General features: G+C 41.7%; 1 protein-coding gene across 1 annotated transcript in view; it reads left to right on the top strand.

Annotated features, from left to right (window-relative positions):
• The window catches only part of CFAP61 (cilia and flagella associated protein 61), a 308,416-nt gene that overhangs the window by 210,745 nt on the left and 73,541 nt on the right, over positions 1-24,130 (top strand). Inside the window, exons 21-22 of the mRNA XM_033185470.1 lie at positions 4,684-4,858; positions 19,251-19,543. Coding sequence (XP_033041361.1) covers positions 4,684-4,858; positions 19,251-19,543 — 468 coding nt within the window. The remainder of the gene's footprint in view (positions 1-4,683; positions 4,859-19,250; positions 19,544-24,130) is intronic.

Raw genomic sequence — 24,130 nt, 5'->3', positions numbered from 1 at the left:
CAGCTCTTAGAAACAGCAATACTACTAGTGCCCAAGAAAGGGAATTGGAGAAAGAAAAGCATTAAACCTGACCAAGGGTAAAATCCATGATGAGAATATAGAGGTCATGAACCGGTTACCTGCTGAACATGGTTGTATCAGAGGATGTGCCACAAAAACAGAAGTGCACTTGCAATATGACCTTCATTCCTTGGAGTCCCACTGAAGAAGGGAAGGAACAAGTTGAAGCACAGCGAGGAACGGGCTCCGTCACTCCAGATGTGCAGCCAGAGGGGTGAAGATTCAGGGTGTGCAGGATGGCCAGCCAGTCCTCAAATACTTGAAGAATTTTCATATGGAGAGCAAATTCAGTCTTGTACATGATGGCTCTAGGAAACAGATCTAGGTCCTGAAAGTGACGGGAATGCGGTGTTTATTGATCCCGAGGAACAGCTTTCACTCAGTCTACTCCAAAGAAAACGGTCAGCCCTAGGAGACAGGAGCCTGCTGCTAGGGAGCCTCAAAGCGGTTGAGCACCTGACTGCCGTTGAATGTTTACCATGAGACAGACACATGGTAACAGATGGAACTCTCACATACCCTGAGGTCACTGCCATTTGCATCCCCATGTTGTAGTTGAGAGAACGAAGGTGCCATGCGGTGAAGCTTAGGTAGTTTGCCCAAGGTTGGTTACTACAGAGGTGATAGACTAGGGTCCAAACTCAGGTGGTCTGGCCCTGGATCAAGCACTGTCTCTGTTTCCTTCTCTTTCGCTCTCTTTTCCCTTTCTTGTTGTTTCCCTTTATCTCTCATTGATATGATGTAAGGCTTATACTTGACGGCTTTTAAAAGTCATTACCACAGAGATTCTAGAGCTTAGTATTTATAGCTACAGTCAAATAAGCAGTTCAAAAAGAAAAAGGTTATTTCTTTCTCTCATTAAAAATATCTGTAGAAAAGCAACCCAGGCCCGGTAAGGTGGCTCCCTGATGTCATCAGGAACCCAGGCCCTTCCATCTTTTTTTTTTTTTTTTTGACAAGTTCTGACTCCTGTCACCCAGGCTGGAGTGCAGTGGTGCAATCACAGCCCACTGCAACCTTGACCTCCCAGGCTCAGGTAATTCTCCTACTTCAGCCTCCCAAGTAGCTGGGACTATACAGGTGCATGCCACCAAACCCAGCTAATTTTTTTTCTTTTTCTTTTTCTTTTTTTATTTTTAGTGGAGATGAGATCTCCCATGTTTCTCAGGCTGGTCTCAAACTGCTAGGCTCAAGGGATCCGCCTGCCTCAGCCTCCCAAAGTGCTGGGACTACAGGTGTGAGTCACCATGCCTGGCCCTCTTTCTATTTTTAATGTGTGTTTTCCATTCTCAGCATCTCAAGATGGCTGCCATGGTTCCAGTCATTCCATTTTCAAGAGGCACGAAAGAGGAAGGACTAGAGCATGATGACTTCTCTCATTACCTCATCCAAGGACTCCTGCTTGTATCTCCTGACCACCTCTTAGGTCATGAGTTGGGAAATGCAGTTTTTCAGCTGAGCATATTTCCCAAGAGTCTGTTACTAAGAAAGAAAGGAAGACAGAATATTGGGTTAGGCAGCCAGCAGTCCTAGCCACCGTGAGTTATTGCTGAGTGATGGTGGCACTGTGCAATGGCAGATCAGTGTGGTTGAAAAGTTATCTGCTGCTCTCCACTCAAATTTAGTGGCACTTCAGTCAGTGGCAGAGACCCTCAGTTTGGATAGCCAGTCCTTGTGGTACTTCATTAAAGATAACCAAGCACTTATATTAACGACTGTTCTCTCCTTTGCCTCTTTTTCCTTTTCAGGGCTGGTGACCTCTCTTGACCAACAGGAGTGTATGGGTGTAAGAAACTTCTGCTAGCTTCTTCTAAATGTCTGACTACAAACTCCTCTTAGTGTTGAAATCTGCTATTCAATGAAAGAAAACAGTATGTGATGAACCATTCAGAAAGGAAGCTTCTTTTTACTTTTCAGGGCTGGATAGCTCTGTGGCCCCACGGGCACACATGGAAGGATGAAATTTCTTATAGTGGCTTCTCAATGTCTCCATACAAATTATTTTTCTGCTAACAGCTTCCATTCAATGAAAGAACACAGTAAATGATGTTTCTTTTTCTTTCAAAGTAAGCTTCTTTTTCCATAGATTGTTTTCTAATTCACTGAGTTCTTCTAAACTCTGTGCAGACAAATTTGTGTGGCTTTGGAATTTATAATCCTAGCTTCAGTTCTGCCTACTTTGTGAAAATGCCATAATCCCATTAGGTTTTCTTTGATTGCTCTTATTCTTTATAGTAGAGAAGTATGCAAAACAACTCTACACATTTAAGTGCACACAAGAATTATGTGGATTATCAGAATGCAATTACATTTCAAGATTGTAGTGAGCTGATTTTCCATTCGGACCTTATTCTTTTTTCTCCTCTTCCTTTTTTGTTTTTGCCTAGACACCCGCTACTTGAAACTTTTAGAAATGAAGTGCTCTCAATTTGTTCTTTAGTGCTGCCACTTTCTGCCAAGGCTTTTTCAATTGTTAAATCATGACTTACTAAACTGATGTAATGTTACCCAAATTTTATTTTCTTTTATGCTACAATGCTCCTTGTAGTTCCAGTGAGGTTTCAAAACCTGAAGCACAATATTCAGTATTGTGCATGTCAAACCTTTCACCAAAGCCTTCAGTGGGCTGCTTTATAATAACTATGAATATAATGCTATCAACATTTTAGTGGGGTATTACTAAACGAGCTATATTACTAATAAGAAAACTTTACCTCCTCAATTTTGGTTACAGTAAATGACCACTATTTATTTAGTTGTTCCCTTTTGCTAAATATAATTTCACTGCAGCTTCTTAATGGAGAGAGAATATCCAGCTTTAAACATTGGTTCTGTTTTGCTCTGTTTCACTTTAATTTAATCTAGTTTGAAATTGCATTAAATACATCACAGCAATGTACTAAGGCTTTACAATTTCTATTGAGGAAGTGTATAACCAAAAGTTTCCTGTCAGCTGGAGTTTAGTCAAGCCCCATGAGTTTAAGCACCAGCCAGCATTTGCCTGCTTGTCAAAGGATAACTTCCTCTACCCCAATATCCATCTTGACCGCAAGTGAACTTATTGCCTGTAATAGCTCTAGGAGTATTCTTGCCTCACAGCCCTGAGGTCTTAGACCCAGAATGCGGCAAGCCAGTAGGTATCGATCTTCTATCAAAGGCCTCAGGCTCCCTCTAGGCTGCCCCTCTGCTTGTCCTCTTTTTCTCCTCATAACTTCCACCTGGCAACCAGTTAAAAATCAGAAGGACCAAGTGGTGGCCCATTTGGGGAAACTCAGGTCACTATGCTGTTTTATTTGGTTTTTGCAATGACACTTCTTTGTCTGATTTTAATTTGAACCAATACAATAAAAAAAAAAATCAGGAGTCTACATGAAAACCCAAGGGCCTGGCATTTCTTGGGAAGTCAGATCTGGCCATACTGGATCCATACTCTACACTGGCAGCAACTAGATGGAGCTGAGTCATGGCTGATTTCTCTGGCCCAAGCACAAACCCTCCAGTTTGCCACAGTATCCCTGACACAGAAGACGAGTATCAGCTATCATCCTTTATTGTGTTTTTACTGTTGCTTTCCTTACAGTAGAGGAAAGTTTCTGTTCCCACACACATCTGCATCAAAAATGAGAGAAAGATGGAGGGGAATAAAGAGAAGGAGAATATTTCTCTGACAAGACAAGGAATAATTCTATACTTTTCATAAGTAAATAATAATGTTTCCTTCCTTTTCTTTTCTGCCTAGCCCCTCTATACCCTTAAATTTCAACCCCAGATATAATTGTTTCTGTGGCAGATTACTTTTGCCAAAAATGGCCACCACATCCAATTCACTTCCATGTCCTCTTCCAGAGCCTTGCCTCTCCTACATGAAGAGGTGGAGTTGAGGTTCCCTCCCCTGATCCTGGGCAGGCCTTTATGGCTACCTCCATGAATCGGATATGGTGGAAGAGACACTGCTCAACTTCCAAGACTAGGTTGGAAAAGAACCTGGACCTCTCTGTATTGGCTCTCTCTTTCTCAGAACACTTGCCCTAGGAACCCAGCCACCATGTTATGAGGAAGCCCAAGCTACATGGAGAGGCCACATGTAGGTGTTCTGGCCAACAACCCCAGCTCAAATCCAATCCTTAGCCAACATCAACTGCAAGGCAAATCAGGACAATTTGTTGTCACATTTGAATACCCAGCATATTTTCCAGGGGAAAGAAAAAGGATTGAGATAGTTTAATTATCTTCAGATGATTTCAGGCCCCAGCCCCTGAGTCTTCCTAGCCGAGGCCCCAGACATTGTGGAACAGAGACAAGCCATTCCCCACCTTGCAGTGTCTGAATTACTGTCCTGCATAGGCTGGGAGCCTAATGGTTGATTTTTACCACTGAATTTTGAAACAGTTTGTTACACAGCATTACATAACTAGAGCAACTCCCTCTGATAATTGTTTCTAGGTGCTCATTCCACCTGTGTGTGTGTGTTTTTTTCTTACTTGGATTAAAATTTGATTGATTGTATCTGGGGACAGAAAAAGACATACTGAACATTGCTATGTCTACTTTTTTTTTTTTTTTAACCACGGTCACCACTTTATCTATTATCGCTGAAACAAGCATTTCTCTAACATACTTCAGGTCCCATGCCCCACAGGGGCAGATATTAGTCAACACCTGACAAACAGAGAGGTTCCCAACAGCAGTCAGCAGTGGTACACAGGGAAAGTTCCCTGCAACCATTTCACTCTCAACGAGGAAGAGGATTGCTTTAAGGCACTGACTTGGATAAGGAATAACTCCATCACCACAGAAGGTAAGGATGTCGGTAACTGTGCATCTCTTCAGAATAGTGTTTTATTTTTATAATGAGTCTCATTCTTCATCTAGTTCCAGTATATAATTAGTGCCTAATTAATTCCAACCAAATCATTCATCTGTCATGCTTTGTTTTCCAGATTAATTTACAACTTGTTGTCATTTTTGGATACCCAGCATGTTTGCTGGGGGAAAGAAAAAGGCTTGAGATAGTTTAATTATCTATAATTATTTTATTATACAAAATGAATATCCGAAGAGCAAAGCATAGCTAAAATCATTAACTAATTAAAGAATAATTTAATAAGCAAACATGTTTAGCAATTATATGGAAAATATGTCTTCTTTTGTGAAGCTGAAAAGACCTAGGAAGAAAAAGGCTTGTATTGGAAGGGCCTTTTCTTGTTTTCACAACCTATTGTTCTCTTTCTTGGTGTTGCCCGTACAGTCCTTCCCACAAATACACAGACTCAAGTTACATGCCACTTTTTAAATCGAAATGAAAAGTGAAACATTTGTGCAAATGCCTCTGCCACTCAAAAGTGTATTCTCAAGCATCTTTCTCTCTATTGCTTGAGTTTCATTGAAATCATTCAGCCAGTGAAACAACCAGAAGAGGGCCTGGCTGCTTTTGTGTCTTTAACTGAAACCGAGAAGTCACAGTTAGGAGATTACTTAAAGCAGCCCGTTTCTTTTGCCTAAAAGTGAGAAGACAGTTAGTGACCTGGTTCAGTTCCACAGACACCTGTGGTTTAGAGTTCAGCCCAAGGATGTAAAACCACTAAGTGCCCAGAAAGTGTGCATCAGTGTGTAAAATTAAACATGGTAATTTATTTAATACATGCATATGAGTATAATCTAATTATATTTGTTAATATAATACATTAAAATTAAATATAATTTATTATAATTTTTGGTGGATCATGTAGGTATTAACTTTTGCCAAGTTATAACATTTACTACATTAAAAAGTTACCAATTTACTACATTCAGCATTTTAAAATGAGTATCAAATGGCATTCAAGACGTTGCTGGATTCAATTTGCTGACACTATTTATAGGCTGTTTGCCTCTAAATTCATAAATGAGATTGACCTGTAGTTCTCTCTTTTATGCATTGCTTGTCAGGTTTTTGGAATCAAGGGCATGCTGGTCTCACAAAGCATTTTTGGAAGCTCTCTATATTCTTTGGGGATCTGAAATACAAAGTAACTTAAGGGTTGGACAGAAATCACCCATAAAACCAGCTGAGTCTGGAGCCTTTGGGTAGAGGTGGGATATAGAGATAGATTATATCTGGCAACCCAGATTTTTTAAATGTCATAAAGTATTTCATACTTTCATCCAAGCTTGGAATTATTTTCAGTTTTGCATCTATGTATGTTTAAACCTGTTTTAGCCTTTTAGTCATTCTGTAATAATTACCCCCATGATCTATGTAGACTCAGAGTATTTTCTTATCAGGGAAAATTCTCTAATCCATGGGTTGGTGAATTTTTGCTGTAAAATACCAGATAGTAAATATTTTAGACTTGGTTGAGCATGGTAGCTCACACCCGTAATCCCAGCACTTTGTGGGGGCCGAGGTGGGAGGATCACTTGAGCCCAGGAGTTTGAGACCAGCCTGGGAAACATGGAAAAACCCCACCTCTACAAAAAATACAAAAATTAGCTGGGTATGGTGGTGTACACCTATAGTCTCAGCTACTCAGGAGGCTGAGGTGGGAGGATCAGTTGAGCTTGGGAGGCCAAGGCTGCAGTGAGCCACGATTATGCCACTGCACTCCAGCCTGGGTGGCACAGCAAGACCTCATCTTACAATTTTTTTTCTTTTAGACTTTGCAGGCCATACGCTGTCTGTTGCAACTCTTCAACTCTGCCCTTTTAGTGAGCCAGCGACTATAGACAATATGTAAATGAATGAGCATGGTCGTGTTCTGATAAAATTTATTTATGAAACCAGACGATGAGCTGTATTTTGTAGTAACTTGCTTTTAGCCATAACATTTTTGACAAATCATTACCATTTCATGAAGTCCAGACCTCCAAATGTACCATAAGTTCCCCAGTACCGTAACTTCCCCAAAAGCACAAAAGCCAGTGGTTCAATACAAAATGCACAGTACATCTTTAAGACTGCACCCAATCCTGTTAGCCTGCAGTGCTGTGCTTTAACTTTGAACCTCTGTGTGTTTTGGATGTTTGGGCTAGGGAGCATTTGACCAAGAAAAGACCCTTCGAAAGTGGCACTGCAAGTTCTTAAGGTGGAATGTTGATGGCAGAGAATTTAGAAACCTCAAAGCAAGAAGCGCTATGGTCTCTTTCAAGTGCCTTTGTATTGTCCTCTTGGTTCTCAGATGGAGGAATAGCATCAGTGCTATTCTGCCGACTTGGCCAGTTGTCAGAGATGATGATGCTACACTGCCCCCTTAAAGGGAAATGCTTTTTTCAAGATTTAAGACGGTCTCCCAGCAGCCAGTGTATAAAGCCATTTGGAGTGCCTGCTTTTGTCCACCGAAGAGCCAGAATAAGAAGTATGTGGAAATTAGTTTCCTGTCTTATATGCAGGTGATTTTCTCCAGGTCTGGTGCTTCATCACTCTCCCAGAAACCTCCCAGGTAGATGCTCTTAACATTCACATGCTGGGACCAAGCTCTGGCAGCCTTCAGGGAAAGCTGACCTGGCCAAGTTAATTTAACTCTGTGTAGAGGCCCCTTTCAAGTGAATTCTCAAGTAAACAAAGTTAAGAAAAAATGTTAACATCTTGCCTTAAGAAAGCTTTCTCCTCTTTGTATCTTTTCTGTAATCCAGGTCATATTCAGACATACCTTTTAGTCCCATTCAGATCTTATTCTTGCCATTATTGTTCTTACAGCATCACTGGATCACAGTCCAAATCACAGAGCAGAGCAGGCCTAGGACAGAAAGCCCATCCCCACCTGAGCCAAGAACCAACAACCACAAGACAGAATTATACCCACAGAGGCTCCCAGGAAATGCAGCAAAGAGTAGGATCCAGCGTGAGAGAAGGCCTCGAGGTAGAGCCTCCTAAATACACCATTGGCTTCCCTGGCAGGCTGAAATATGTTTAGCAGGGAGGGCATTCCATGTAGAAAGAGACATTCATACCAAATCGCTTCAGTCACCTTGTGACCTCTATTTCTTAACTGAGGCTTTGGGTATATGATACTTGAGTTTCATTGCTGGGCTTTCAAATCCCTTTTCATACTATGTAAAGCCTAGTGGTCTTTCCAGAACTGCATTTTGAAAAGAATATAGCTGTTGCAACTTTGCTTCTGAGACATCTACAGTACCACACTTGGTTGAAGCCCCAAGCCATTTCTTAGATAATTTCGGCTCTTCTTTATCTCAATGTCACTTGTATCCGGCATAGTGCCTGGCACACAGTAAATGAAAATAAATGTTCTAGTGAATATAAGTGAAGACAGTTCAGGATGTAACTCTTTTCCTTACCCCCGCCCCTCCACATGGTGAGTTTTATCAAAACTTTTTGCATTCGGCCTAACTTGGAAATAGATGGTCAATTGAGATGAAGACAAGAGAATCCTTGAATGAAATTGAAGCTCTTCTTTAAAACTTCATCCTTGGTAATGAGAGTAATAACATGCTGGCTAAACAGGATGAATTAAGTTCCTCCTCACGAATAACAGACATTTATAAAGGCAGTCTAGCTCAGGTTCTGGAGTCACATGACTTGGGTTCAAATCTTGGGTGTGCCCTTTCCCTTGGGCAAGTTATTTAACTGCTCTGTTTCTCAGATTCCAGATAATATCTACCTCACATGGGATGCTGAGAGGGTGAAAAGAGAAATGAGATTACATGCCGTACTCAGGACAGTCTCTCATACATAGAGTTTTGTAAATAGAGGCTGCCATTAGCATTGCTCTTATATGTGATGGAATTAAAGGTACCCCAGAGTAGAAGTCTCAGCCCCTGCCACCAGGGCACTGATGAAGTTGAGGATATCAGTCTCTATTTAAAGCCAGGGATCCATGTACACCAGGTGCCCGTCAGCTATAGAGGCGCTGTGGCCTTCAGGAGAGCCCTGGAGGCTGCGAAGTTAGGAAAAAGCCTCCCTGAGAAAGGAGGATTTGAGCTTAGTCTTGAAGAGGGACAGGATAAGCAAGACAGAGAGGCTGGGGGAGTTTGGATTGTGTCCAAAAGACACTGGGCCAACAACGTGGGCTGGGCAGAGTCTGTGAAGGGCAGCAGCAGGAGATGAAGCCGGAGGCGTGGGCAGGGACAGACATTGGCGGGCCGCAAGCACCCAGCCACGTCTAAGTTTAACTGGTTACCTTTTAGGAATGGGAGCTGACCAGACGGGTGCCACTGTACACACATAGTACTTTGGGAAAATGGCCTTTCCATCTGTAGTACCCATGCCAGCAGAGAGAAGGTGACCGCGGGAGAATGGCTTACCATGGATGGCAGTAGCCAGCTGAGGCAAGGCAGCTATGCATACAGTAGCTAGCTGGAAGTGGCCACCCTTGCTGCATTTGGTGGTCTTGCTGACACAGCCGCTTCTAGCTTATTTCCAAGTCAGCTATGAGATGGTGGTGTTGCAGGGCTTTGCCTTAGTTCAGCTAAAGCGGGGTCCTTGTCCGTCCCATGGCCACGAAAATGTAGGCTCGCAGAGGGTTTGAAGGGTGAGTAAAACAGGGTTTTACTGGGTGAAAGGAAAAAAAAAGGGGAGTTGGGGGGCGCGGGGAGGCAGGATCCTGCGCAAGGCCAGCTGGCTACTTGAATCCCAGGTTCCACACAGGAAGAGGAGGGGCCAGGCTCCTCCCCACTGCAAATGGCATGGACTTCCTGAGGCTCCACCCCAATCTGCAGGCTGATTGGAGTTTTTCTAGGGACTCCCTCCCACCTGCCTGTGTCATTGGCATTTGAAGCCAGAAGCTAGAAGTCTGGCGCATGATGGAAAGCAAGGAGCAGGGCTGTGTTCCTGCACGTTTGAAAGGTCGCATGGAGCAATCCGTGACCATCCTGGACATTTCAGTCCTTGCTTTTTCTTCATGTCACCCTAATAACACCAGGAGGAACGTGGACAGTTTTCATCATAGTTTATTTGTACTCCCTCTGTGCTAATTTCCCCTTTTTTAAAATACTTTAGCATATGAGTTGGGGCAAGGGAGCCAAGGACAGTGACAAATAGTTTCATCGTGTCCCATTGGCTGTGGTTGGGTGACATGTCCCTTCGGGAACCACACCCTGAATCCTGGCAACCGCAGGGCTGACGTTACTGAAGTGCAGGGATGTGAGGGGAGAATGGTGGATGGAGTGTTCTAGAACAGTGGATATTGGGCATCGGTAACAAGAGATACTCCCAGGAGGAAGTCGGCTCTCCTTTGAACTTCTACCCGTTGCAGACACACGCAGATACCACCTCAAAGTGTAGCTCCTTCCCGCAGTCACTGTTTTATTTCACATCTTCTGCTTCCAAAGGAGAACACAGTGGTTCCGTGATGGAATTAGTCCATCCAGAGGTCATGGTTTTCTGGGCTCTAGAGTTGGATGGATTTATATAAGTAAATTACCCTAAACTGTTAGAACTGCTCCAGTGCCATGAGGAAGAGCTGACATCACAATCTCAAATGCTGCTTTCAACTACAAACAAAACCTGGAGTGTTCTGCTGGGGGGTTTCTGACAGAACCCAGCAACCCGATACATGATAACAATTTATGGCACTAACTGAAACTAATTGAAATTCATCTGCTATTACCTCTGTACTTTCCATGAAAATGAAAAGTAGGATGAAAGTAAAGTAAAAAAAAAAATACTGCCTTAATGGCTCAAAATGGATCAATTATTTTCATCTTTAGCTAAATATAGTTTACTGCCTTATTAAAAGCATGTTTATAGGAAAAGTATAACATTAAAATTCCACTGCATGCATCATCGAACAAAGCCTTTGTTATGTTATATCTAATATATTCTTCCCTTTTTATTCAGCAGAGCAGAATGGGACAGGTCACGTTTCGGGCATACAAATCTTATGCTTTGACTTCTAAAAAGTAAAAAGAGCATTGTCTGGTTCTATTTGTGGGCAAGATATTATATATATACACACACACACACACATACATACATACACATATATATACACACATACACATATATACACATATATACACACATATTTATACACACACACATATTTTTATTTATAAATTTATATATATTTATATATATATGGCAGAGTCTTGCTCTGCCATCCAGGCTGGAATGCAGTGGTGCAATCTCAGCTGACTGAAACATCTGCCTCTCTGTCTCAAGTGATTCTCCTGCCTCAGCCTCCTGAGAAGCTCGGATTACAGTCATGCACCAGCACACTCGGCTAATTTTTGTGTTTTTGGTAGAGATGGGGTTTCGCCATGTTGGCCAGGCTGAACTCAAACTCCTAACCTCAAGTGATTCTCCCACCTTGGCCTCCCAAAGTCCTGGGATTACAGGCATGAGCCACCATGCCCGGCCTGTTTTTTTAATAAGTGTGTATTTCACAATTTATTAATATTCAGTGATTGCTACTTAAAAATATTTCATTATCTAGTTATTTGCTGAAGATATTTACCCATATAAAATACCAGTTGGAGTATATTTTAGTAACGTGTTACACATCCATCTGCAAGTGTACTGCAGTGCTATGAGACCTGGTTTTGAAATAGACTCATGGGGTTTGAGTCCTGCTGACCCACCTGCTTGCCCTGTGACCTTGAGCTCAAGATTTAACCTCTCTGTACCTTGTTTTCTGGATAAAATGATAAATCCTGTCTCACAGGCCTGTTCTGAGGATGAATGAGTCATATGTAACCACTCTATGTCTCTTTTGAAGCAGAAAAAGGAAATATAATTATTCATTAAAATACAAAAGAATAGGTAAATATGCATAGACATAATTTAAAATATATAAACTATAAAATGTAGCACATAATTCTTGTTTCTTTGACCTTAAAGATATAATAACTATGAAGAAAACTTCATGTTAATATTGTGTGCATAAATGCTGAATTTATTTCTTATACTCTTGAGATCTAACTTCATGGCCAGACCACCAGACCAGCAAATCTTTCCCTCCAAGTCCTGATTCTCTCCCTGGAGAAGCTTCATCTTTATAGCATTGAGCATGACCATGAAATGGCAGCAGAGCACAATTTCCAAGTGTTTAAAAGTAAAGCACTCAGTTCAAAAGAATAAAATGACTTTTTAGCATCTACTAAAAATAATTTCTTTAAAAGTTGTCCCATTACTTTTAGGGTACATCTCTGACTAAAAAAATTAGCACTTTATTTTACTTCTTGAACTTAATGGGGAAATCAACTTAGTTTTCCTTTCTGCAAAGTCATACCTTTAATTACTTGTTTTCTAACTCCTGAAACTCTTACATACTGCCTTCAGGAACCAGGATGATGAAACTGGCATTTTTCCCCCTTGATTAACATAAATTGAAGAACTTCCTGAATCTTGGTGCTTTATTCTTTTTTAGACAGAGTCTGTCTCTGTCACCCACCAGTGGCACAACTGTTGTGGCTCACAGCAACCTCCGTGCCCTGGGTTCAAGCGATCCTCCTACCTCAGCCTCCTGAGTAGCTGGGACTATAGGTGTGATCCACTATGCCCAACTAATTTTTGTGTGTTTTTAGTAGAGATGGGGTTTCACCATTTTGGTCAGGCTGAGTTCAAACTCCTGACCTCAAGTGATCTGCCAGCCTCAACCTTTCAAATTGCTGGGATTACAGTTGTGAGCCACCGCACCCAGCCCCAAGTTGAAACTTTAAAGTGTGATCGCCTTATATGCATGGTCATTATCAAAGTTGCTGATTTGTTCATTTACACCTTGAGAGGCCAAGGTGGGAGGATCACTTGAAGTCAGGATTTTGGAACCAGCCTGGCCAACATAGCAAGACCCCATCTCTACAAAATTTTTTTTTAAAAACTAGCCAGGCATAGTGGCATGTGGCTGTAGTCCCAGCTACTCAAGAGGCTGAGACAGGAGGATTGCTCGAGCCCAGGAGTTCGAGACTGCAGTGAGCTGTGGTTGTGCACTACACTCCAGCCTGAGTGACAGCAAGACCCCATCTTAAAGCAAAACAAAAACAAAAAGCGAAAAGATAATCTGTACATTTCTACCAACATTTTAATTGGCAAGTGCTAGTGCCCTTCAGTCTGAAGTGGGAAATCGACAGCTCACGCAGGTATTGACTGCATCATCACTTCTCCGTCTCTCTCCTTGGTTGGGGTGTTGACACTGGCACCCTCCATCCTCTAGGAAGCACCCTTGCACATTCTGTTTCAAAGGCTGCCACTGGTTAGCAGTGAGAGAATGACTTTGAGCTCCTTCTTGCTTGCCAGCTTTAATTTCAGGAGCTTCCACACAGTCGCCTTTTTACGGGCGCTCTGCCTGGACCCTACTGCCCGTCTCAGATCTGCAGTCAGTGTAATGCATGATTTATTCCCTAAAAAGAGCAACAAAGATTGGTCTTCCATGAAAAGTGCCACAGTTATATTCCCTTATCCTTTATGGGGAATCCACCCAGAGTGTTCTATCATTGGTTATTTGCCATTTGAAAGTGGGGCAGCCCATCCTTTACCTCTGTCACCTGTTAAATGGAAAGCAAAAGCTGGTCACTTCTCATCTGTTAGATAAGCTGATCTGGGAAGGAAACGGTGACTGAATCTTTCAGCATAAAACTGATATCCAGGGAAATCATCAGTTTTTCCACTCTCCTTTTTTTATGTGTGTCTAGAAACTTCAAAACAGTGTATGTGATATCCCAGTAATGTGAAGGAAGCCCGTGCAATGTGTTACCTACCTCCTTGTAAATATTTGCAAGGGCTCCATGCATTATAAAGTACACAATGGTAGGTATACATGGGTTAAATTCATCTTTAATATGGACATACTACGTATCCAGAAAATTAAAATTTAAATAAATAAATTCATATTTCATTAACTGAAGTTTTCCGGCTTATGAAAAGCATGCTGTAGGCTGGGCATGGTGGCTCACGCCTGTAGTCTTAGCACTTTGGGAGGCCGAGATGGGCGGATCACTTGAGGCCCAGAGTTCACTGCCAGTCTGGTCAACATGGTGAAACCCCATCTCTATTAAAAATATAAAAATTAGCCGGGTGTGGTGGTGGGTGCCTGTAGTTCCAGCTTCTTAGGAGGCTGAAGCGTGAGAATCAGTTGAACGCAGGAGGCAGAAGTGGCAGTGAGCTGAGATGGTGCCACTGCACTCCAGGCTACAGAGTGAGACTCTGTCTCGAAATTAATTAATTAATTAAAAACGGAAATAAAAGCATGCTATCAAAGAACATACGTCATGGCCCCCCATAACTGGGGCTGTCTCACCTGTCTACACAGCTGTCACGCTGTTCTGTGCCAGTGAAGGCTCAGCCACCCGCTGCACGCCCGGGGACACGTAACTGTCAGCCCCAACACCTCCCTCAGGCACAACCAACAGAGTGTCCCCCCGCGCTGGTCATTATTCACTTGCCCTCAGTTCGTCCCACCCAGCAGCTGCTTTCTCTCACCTACTCTTAAAACTCTTTCTTCCTTCTAACTCTTACCCAAGGATTCAGGAAGATCTGTTTCTCTGAGGCGCCTACTGTTTGACTGTGTCTCTGCCTCCCTTTGTTTCTCTCTCCATTTCCTTCCTTCTCCATCTTTCCTTCTTGATTCAGCCCAAAATTGATGTAAACATTATGACATGAGTTACCCAACTGCTACTTCCATATAAAATATAAGAAAGCCTGGTCATCTAACATCACATTTACATCTAAAAGAAAACCAGGGGTAGAAATCTGTCAAACTCCTACAAATTCCCAGAAATTGTATCAGCCTCCTGAGTAACTGGGACTAGAGGTGTGTGCCATGCCTAATATATATATATATATATATATATATATGTATTTTTTTTTTTTTTTTTTTGTAGAGACGAGGCTATGATGTGTTTCCCAGGCTGGCCTCGAACCCCTGGCCTCAATCAATCCTCCTGCCTTGGCCTCCCAAAGTACTTGGATTACAGGCATGGGCCACTACACTCAGCCCTGTCTTTCTTTAAATAGCACATTAAAGATGTAATTTCTTGTTTCCCTGAGCTTAAATGCCACCAATATGACAGGAGTAGTATTTTATATCTATAATTAACAAATTATAGGCACACACAATTTTGGTTACATTAGGGACTATGTGGGATTTCATGAGCCTACACTGGAAACCTAATAACCAGATCTGTTAAGGGGAACATATTTCTGTCTTACAAATCTCAGGTGTATAGCCCGTTCTGTGACTGGATAGTTCTTCTAGTGCCAACTTAGTAGTGAATACCAAGCAGAAATAGGTGGTGGGAAAATCTGGCTACAGCGAGGTCATTTGGTGTTAAATATTTAGAGGGCCCAGAAGCATGATCCAGCTAGCAGGAAGAAAGTCTTAGTATCAGCAATCTATCTCCGACATACATCCACGTATCTGGTCAGAAAACACAATACTATGGTGGTAATTACAGTCACATCCAGTGTAGGCCAGGCACTGTGCTAGGCTCTAGGGATAACATGATGGGAAGGGCAAACATGGACCTTACAGTCCAAACAAGTCATCTCGCCAAGAAGCCTGGCTATAGCCTGGGTGTGTAGGCCACGGTGAGTGCTGGAGAGGAAAGGTGGAGACCACCCACAGTCCTGCTGGGGTCTCACCTACCTGGAGGCTGGACAGTCCGTGGGGCCCAGATAAAGCTACAGGCAGGCTAAGGCCTTGACATGGGTTCTTCAGAAGTACTGGTTCCAACTCATCCATATTAGTAAAATTACTCTGATAATTATAAGTAATCATATTTTTTTTTTTTTTTTTTTGGAGATGGAGTCTCGCTCTGTTGCCCAGGCTGGGGTGCAGTGGCCAGATCTCAGCTCACTGCAAGCTCCGCCTCCCGGGTTTACGCCATTCTCCTGCCTCAGCCTCCCAAGTAGCTGGGACTACAGGCGCTCACCACCTCGCCCGGCTAGTTTTTTGTATTTTTTTTTTTTTTAATAGAGACGGGGTTTCACCGTGTTAGCCAGGATGGTCTCGATCTCCTGACCTTGTGATCCGCCCGTCTCGGCCTCCCAAAGTGCTGGGATTACAGGCTTGAGCCACCGCGCCCGGCCAAGTAATCATATTTTTAAACCAGCTTGATTTGTCCCAAAATGAATAATCAAAGTATTTGTCTACTCGGCTTTTTTTCTGGAGGGGGCCCCAAAATATAAGACTTTGGTTATTCTAAGAGTTATCACCATGCTTATATTTTGCTGTATGACAACATTATATATGGGCATTTGAGTAAAGCCCATGTTATTGTTAACAGTTCTAAATGCTATTGTTATCGATAATGACAATAATATGAGAGATTATGTATAAAAGTACCTAACTTTGTGCCTGGCATAGAGAAGTCCAGAGATAAACATGAACTGGATCTAAAAATCCTTTACAAAGTAAATGTGAACAGTGTTGCAGAAAGAACTCACAACTGCACAAAGATGATGAAAAGAATAATTTCCCACAGAATGGAGATATTTAAAGGCAAGAGATTGGGCCAGACGCAGAGGCTCACGTCTGTAATCCCAGCACTTTGGGAAGCCAAGGTGAGGAGATCACTTGAGGTCAGGAGTTCAAGACCAGCTTGGTCAACATGTCGAAACTTCGTCTCTACTAAAAATACAAAAATTAACCTGGCATAGTGGTGCGGGCCTATAATTCCAGCTACTCAAAAGGCTGAGGTGAGAGAATGACTTGAACCCAAAAGGTGGAGGTTGCAGTGAGCTGAGATCGTACCACTGCACTCCAGCCTGGGCAATGGGCGAGACTCTGTCTCAAAAAATAAAAATGAAAATTAAAAAAAGGCAAGAGGTGGACCTGGTCAAGAATAGTAGGCCATCTTACATATTAATAGCTAGTTTTTATCATGTTTTGTTATATTTGTGGAGAGATGTGATTTGACCTGTAACATGTTCTTATTTATTTAATATAACGGATTATATTATCACAACATTCTACTATATTTTATGGGAAATGAGAGAACTATAACTAGTCATAGAAAGCCTGTTTAAATGAAAAGTTTGAGATGAAATCATGCAGGCAGTCATCTTCCATATGACCATGCTGGTTTGCACTGCCCGTCAGTAAATATTCATCCTTCTCTCCCTCCTGTGTGGGCAGAGTGGATGTCCTCACTTCCGTGCTCATGGGCATGGTCATGACACTTACTTTGGTCAATGGGATGTTAGTGGATGTGATGTGGGTGGAGGCTTGACATGTGCCTGGGCCCTTGTGCTTGCCTTTCTGTGCACCTGCATTTCACCATGAATAGAAAATGCCTCAGGTAGCTGTCAGTCCAAGCAGGATGAAACACATATGGTGCCAACAAACCCAGCCACAACCTGGAGCCATATCAGCTGACATCAGTCCGCCCATAGGTATGTAGACCACCCACAACATGCTTGTTGTTGTTTGACATTGAGTTTTGACGTGGTTTGTTATGCACCATTGCTATGATGATAACGGACTCTTAAGACAACCAAAGTCTTACATTTTTGTTAGGGAATTTTGTTTCAAATTAAACATAAAGATAGCCAAAGCTGTTTAGAAGTCACATTATCTAGAAATAAACCTCTAATTTTGAAATCAGAGGTTTTACAAAATGTATTACCTTTGGAATTGAAAAATATCATCCTCTCCAGCTGCCTGCAGTCCATGGACCACCCTCGCTGGATCAGAGAGCTCTCCAAACCCCAGCAGCACCACAGGCCCAGTTTTCCATGAGCCTGTGAAGAAAAAGCCCAGCTCACAATAGAGCTGCTAACAGCTCTCATGAAAGAGACCAGAAAATACAAAATCCTTAGCTGTGTGAGATCTAAACACACTTAAATTAGTTCAACTGAAAATGAATATTGTTTTGGCTTGCCTATTTCAAAAGGACAGAAGACCTCAAACCTTTGACAGTTTTCGGTTCAAGTTTTGCCTTTCTTGGCAGGCTGATTCTTTGTTGTGCCAGACAGCCAAGATTCATGTTTTGTAGCAGGTGGGAGCCTCAATAATTTAAGCAAAATGTTGCCTCTTTCAGCCAAGGAAAATGCAGCTCACCGAGGAATGTTGCATTTGAGCATCTGAACAGAGTGGGAGTCATAGCCACAAAACCGTCCTAGCGTCCTAGCGAAGGCAGGAATGGAGAGACTCCACTCCCTCACTTCAGTGGCTTCTTGGCTTTCCATAGATGAAGAGCAGGGAGTATGGGAGAACTTTCTAGATGCTGTTAGCTTCCAAGAAGCCATCTGAAAGTTACTGTAGTTTATTTTTCCTAAGCAAACAAGACAAACCATCACACCTGCTTTCAGTTTTGGATTGAAAACAATTTGGGCATGATTTCCTCAACCAAATTGAATTAATACACTTGCTATTTATTTTGGCTTGTAAAATTCCTTTTCATACTATTTCATGAACAGGAGAAAAACAGAGAGACATTCAACAAAGTGTACATTTTGTGGTAAAATTGGTATCTTACCTGGAAAATGAGTCTACAGCAGTCTATTTCTTTGTGAAAATTTGAAAATGCCAATTCAATGTCAAAAATAGCATATACTACATTTCATTAATAGTGTCATTGATCTTAAAACTGCTAAAATAGTAGAATAGCATATGTAATTACTTCTGTAGTCTTTTTGAGAAATGTAGATAGTATAGACTATCATCAAAATGCTCTTACACAAGGGAAATCTGTCAAGATTATTTTGTGATTTTATTTTTGCTAACCAAAATACTGTCCTTCAGTCCCTCTAGCTAGGTCTTGACACATTAAATTCTAAAAATCAGGGTTGAATCTTTGTAAAATTATCTGTTGAAAAGCAGAATGTTCTAGCCTTTAATTCTCAAAAAAGGGAAAACTTCCTTGAAATCAATCCAGTTCAACATTTAAATATTAAAATATCAGTAACATCATGAGCATGAATATTTTTTACCATTGCCTTTTTGTCTGTAAGGAAGAACTAATATGCATTGCCAACATTAGTAATTTTGTTTCCTTAATAAGTATAGCAAATTGGGAACAAAAACAAGACAAAAGGTTTTTTTCTAGACAGTTTCTTTCAGCATAATTTCAACTTCAAATTAGAGGAACATAAACGAATGTCCTACTTCTGCATTAAAAGTACTTGACTACTTTGTGGGATGTTTTGTGCCGATTCTTTACTAAATTATCTTGGTCGCCGTTGCTAGGTAACACCCCTGGCTTCCTGCAGCTGAAAAATGAGAGGGTTATACGGAGCAGTTCGGCATTATTAGCATTTGACTAAGGTTTTTTGGTTTTTTGAACTGTATATCTTAGCGTTTTCCCTTCTTTCCTAGGGAATGTCATTGTCTATGGAAATACAATTGATACTTACACCACTGTGGAGACGCTCTTAAACCTTGGCGTGAGCGGCAGCCGCATCCACCTCGTGCAGCCCCCGCCCGCCTCCACCATCACCTGCATCAACAACTACTCGGTGGAGAGCGCCGTGGCGGACGCGCTGGCAGCCGCCGGAGTCACTATTTACCGGGATGCGATCCTGGCCCAGTGGAATGACGGCCTGCACCCAGACCCCATCTACAGTGCCTCCTTCACCACACCCACCAAGCCTTTTAGACTCCCGTGCTCTGTAAGTGGGTCCCTGCAAACCTCACTCACCAGCCAGGGACAGCCGACATCTCCAAGGGATTTGGGGGTCTGGAAGATTGCGGGCAGTGAATTTGGAATACCAGATGTTGGATTTTGTTTTCTGTGTGTTCCCATTACCTCTTGGTGGGTAACAACCCACCCCAGACTCAGTGGCATGAAGAAACAACAACCGTTTATTATTCTTACCTCTCCTGGTTTTTTATTATTATTTTATTATCCTTATCTCTTCTGGCTTTGGCCAGACTCAGCTGGGAAGTTCCCACTTGAGGTCACTCATGCGGCTGAAGTCAGCAGTGAGTGGGCTGGAATTGTCTCAAAAGCATAGCCACTCACATGTCTGGCTGTTGATCCTGAATCAACTTTAGTTGAGATTTTCGCCAGAACACTTAGAAGTGGCCCCTTCGTGAGACTGGCTTCCTCACAACATGGTGGTTTGGGTCTGAGGGTAGAGCAGAGAGAGAGGCAGTGTCAGCTGTGTCACCTTGGATGACCTGGCCTCCGAAATCAAGCAGTATTCTTCCCACCACATTCTATTTGCTAGACGCAAGTGGCTAGGACCAGCCCATATTCAAGGAGTGGGAAATTAGACCCTGCCTGTTCATGAACGGGAGGTCAAAGATTTGAATGGAGAATGCCTCTCTTTACTGAGAGCTTGCCATGCCCCAGGACATTCTGTCACCTCATCAGGACAGCTCTGTAAAGGGAAGTATCCCCAATTTACAGATGAGAACACCGTGGCTCTAAGTCCGTGGCAGTGCTGGTTCCCTGCCCAGCCCAAGGTCTGTGCTGCCATTAACCTCTTAAGATTCTGGCAGCAGCAGTGGTGAGTCTTTCCCCATAACACACAACCTCTGGCAGTGTGTATAGAGAGAGCACTTTCCTTTCCAGGTGGGTGACATCCCACCTTCAGGCCTGCATCCTCAGAGTTTCCAGCTTAGGAGGTTAATAGAAGCCTTCAGGGAGGGAAGGGGCCGGTCCATCTCACTGAGAAGCAGGGGACCCTTGCTCAAAGGGGAGGCTGAGGTCAGTATGAGGATAATGGTTGTGTAGGTCAAGGGTGTGTGTTAGCGGCTGTGATAAAGAATGCTGCTAACATCCAGTGGGCAAGCCATTTAGGGGCAGGTGTTCATAGCAGGCCCTTACCTAGGAGTAGGGGGTTATCATCCTAAGTAGGGTTTCTCACTCACGGGCTGCAAAGGATTGAGGATGGGGGCTCTCACCCCCACCCCAACCCAGAACTCAAAGGACAGGGGCTCAAAGCAAACTACTAAAAAAGACTAAAAAGGAAGATTTTTTTAGAATCTCTCATTTTATCCTGAGATCCATGGAAATTTTGTATTCTACTCTGTAGTCCATTCATTTATTCATTCATTCCATAAATATTTATTGAACACCTGCGAGGTCCCAGGCTCTGTCCTAGGTGTTAGGGATGTAACAGTGAAAAAGGCAGGACAAATCCCCTTTATTTTAAAAAGTGATACTGTCTGTACATGTATGTCATGACACCTATTTAAGACAGGAAATATCAAAATACTTTTGCACAAATTTTCCCTCAAAAAAAATGGCAAACCTGGAAGATTGCCATGTTTATCCTGAAGCACCTCTAGAGGTGACTGTGTGCCTTGCTCAGGAAGCAGAGGCCTGAGAAAACCTCCCCAAACATCCCATTGGGTAACAGCTCTTCTGACCTTTACTTTCCTATTCAGATTAGAATCAAACTCCTGACAAAAACATCTGGCAAAGTAAATTGACCCTTGAACACATGAGGAGTAAGGGCACCAACCCTCCTCACAAAGTTGAAAAATCACATGTAACTTTTGACTCTCCAAAAACATAGCTACTAAAAGCCTACTGATGACCAGAAGCCCGACTGATCACATAAATAGTTGATTATATGAAAACGTATTTTGTATTTTATATGTATTGTATACTCTATCCTTACAATAAAGTAAGCTAGAGAAAAGAAAATGTTGTTAAGACAATCATAAGGAAGAGAAAATATGTTTATTCGTCATTAGGTGGAAGTGGATCATCATAAAGGTCTTTGTCCTCATTGTCTTCACACTGAGTAGGCTGAGGAGGAGAAGGAAGAGGAGGGGTGGGTCTTGCTGTCTCAGGGATGGCAGAGGCAGAAAAAAAAATCTATGCGTAAGTGACACACAGTTCAAATCCATGTTGCCCAAGGATCAGCTGTACTCTCAATTGTCTTGATCCAAGGCACCATCCTGCTGCATTTTCATCCTAACACCGTCTGGGTCAAACATCGGCCTCTTTGCTGTTGTATTCTTTCTCCTACCTTCTCTGGTCTGCTTGGTCTCACAAAGAATGGCCCCTGCAGATGACATTTCCCAGGTTCCATTATTCTCTGATTTTCATCTTTATTTGGCCAAAGGTTTGTACCTGTGGGAGATTAGATGTGGGAAACGGCGAGTTCGGGGTAGGTATCTCTCATACTGTCTGCTTTGGGCAGCATCTGTCAGGGCATTAAGCATCTTTTGGTGGGGATGAATGTGTCCATCTTCTTCACGGTGGTCTTGGTGTCGTGGCTTGAATTACATCCCCCAGAAAGATATGTTGATGTCCTGACCCCCAGTACCAGTGAACATGACCTTATTTGGAAATAGAACCTTGGTCAATGTAAGCAAGTAAAGAGAAAGTCATCCTGGATCAAGGTGGGCCCTGAATCCAATGACTGGTGTCCTTAAATAGATCTGATGGCATACAGAGACACACAATGAAGAAAACCTCATGACAGTGGAGGCAGAGGTTGATGTGATGGCAGCTGCAAGTCATGGAATGGCAGGAATTGCTAGCAACCTCCAGGAAGCAGGAAGAGGCAGGGAAGGCTTCTTCCCTAGAGCCTCTGGAGGGAGTATGGTCCTGACAATACTTGGATTCTCCAGAACTGTGAGAGAATAAATTTCTCTTGTCTTGAGCTACTCAGTTTGTGGTACTTTATTACAGCAGCCCTAGGAAACTAAAGCAGGTGATATCACAGTGTATGTACCTACTAAAACTATGATTTTTATAACCAGAATCATACATTATATGCTATTTTTCTATTTGGCTTCATTTACTCAGCATAGTGATTTTGAGATTTCATATAGTTCCATGCATCAATAGTTCATTCTTTCTTATGGCTGAGTAGTAGTCCATTGTATGGATATATTGCGTTTTGTTTATTCATTTGCCTGCTATGTACATTCTGGTACATGTCTTTGTGTGGATAATATTTTTATTTCTCTTAGCTATAAGCCTAAAGAATGTCCAAATTCTTTGGTAGGTGAATGTTGACCTTTTAAGAAGTCACCATGTTGCTCTCCAAAGTAGCTATACCATTTTACATTTCCATCAGCAATGTATGGGAGTTCCAGATGGTCCACATTCTTGTCAGCACTTGGTATTGTCAATCTAATTTTAGCCACTCTTGTGGGTGTGACATGATGGGTCACTGTGTTTTTTTAATTTGTGCTTTCCTGACGATTAATTATGTTTGGCATCTTTTCATTTTTTTTGGTAGCCATTAGTATTTCTCCTTTTTGTGAAGTGTTCAAGCTATTATAAATGTATTTAAAATTTTGAAATTTCCAATTGATCACTGCAAGTTTACAAAATGCAGTTTACTTTGTGTGTAAACATTGTAACTTGAAACTGCTAAATTCTCTTATTAGCTTTTGTAGTTTTTTAGGTCCATAAACATATCATGCAAATAGGGGCAGTTTTACTACTTTTCTGATATTTAGGTCTTTTATTTCAGTTACTTGCTTTATTCTACTCACTAGGACCTACAGTGAAATGTTTAATAGAAGTGGGGGAAATAGACATCCTTGCCTTGTTCCATATCCCAGAGAGAACTTTCAGGCTTTCACTATTAAATATGAGAGAATTTGGCTGTGGATTTTTCTTTGGTGCTTTTTATCAGACTGAAGAAATAACCTTCCATTCCTAGTTTGTTTAGAGGTTTTATCATGAATGACTGTTGAATTTTGTTAAGTGAACTTTCCATATTTCTTAAAAAGAAAAGATTTTTTCTTTAAAAAAGATTTTTTTTTTTAAAAAAAGATTTTTTAAATCAATCAGTTTTTTTAAAAAAAAAAAAACCTTAAATCTCTGGAATAAAACTTAATTGGTCATAATGCATTATCTTTCTGTATATTCTTAAATTTTACTTGCCAATATGTTTTAAGAATTTTCGAAACTATTTTTTAACTATATTCATGAGGGATGTTGATCTATAATTTTCTATTTTAGTAATGTCCTTGTAAGGTTTTGGTGTTCAAGCTGTGTTGGCCTCATGCAAAAAATTTGGGCAATGTTCCCTCCTTATTTATTTTCTGAAAAGGTTTGTGCAAGATTGTTATTTTTTCTTTCTTGGATGTTTGACAGAATTAACCAGTGAAACAATCTGGGCATGGAGTTTATATTGTTGAAAGGCTTTTGATAACAAATTTGTTTTTTTAACTAGATATAAGGCTACTCAAATTTTCTGCTTCTTCTATACATTTTTGTAAGTTGTAATTTTTAAGAAATTTGTCCATTTCATTTACATTTGTCGAATTTGTTGACA

Source organism: Trachypithecus francoisi, unplaced genomic scaffold, assembly GCF_009764315.1.
Source record: "Trachypithecus francoisi isolate TF-2019V2 unplaced genomic scaffold, Tfra_2.0 Lachesis_group21, whole genome shotgun sequence".
In the NCBI taxonomy this organism is placed as follows: domain Eukaryota; kingdom Metazoa; phylum Chordata; class Mammalia; order Primates; family Cercopithecidae; genus Trachypithecus; species Trachypithecus francoisi.
This window is presented reverse-complemented; position numbering and strand designations above follow the sequence as displayed.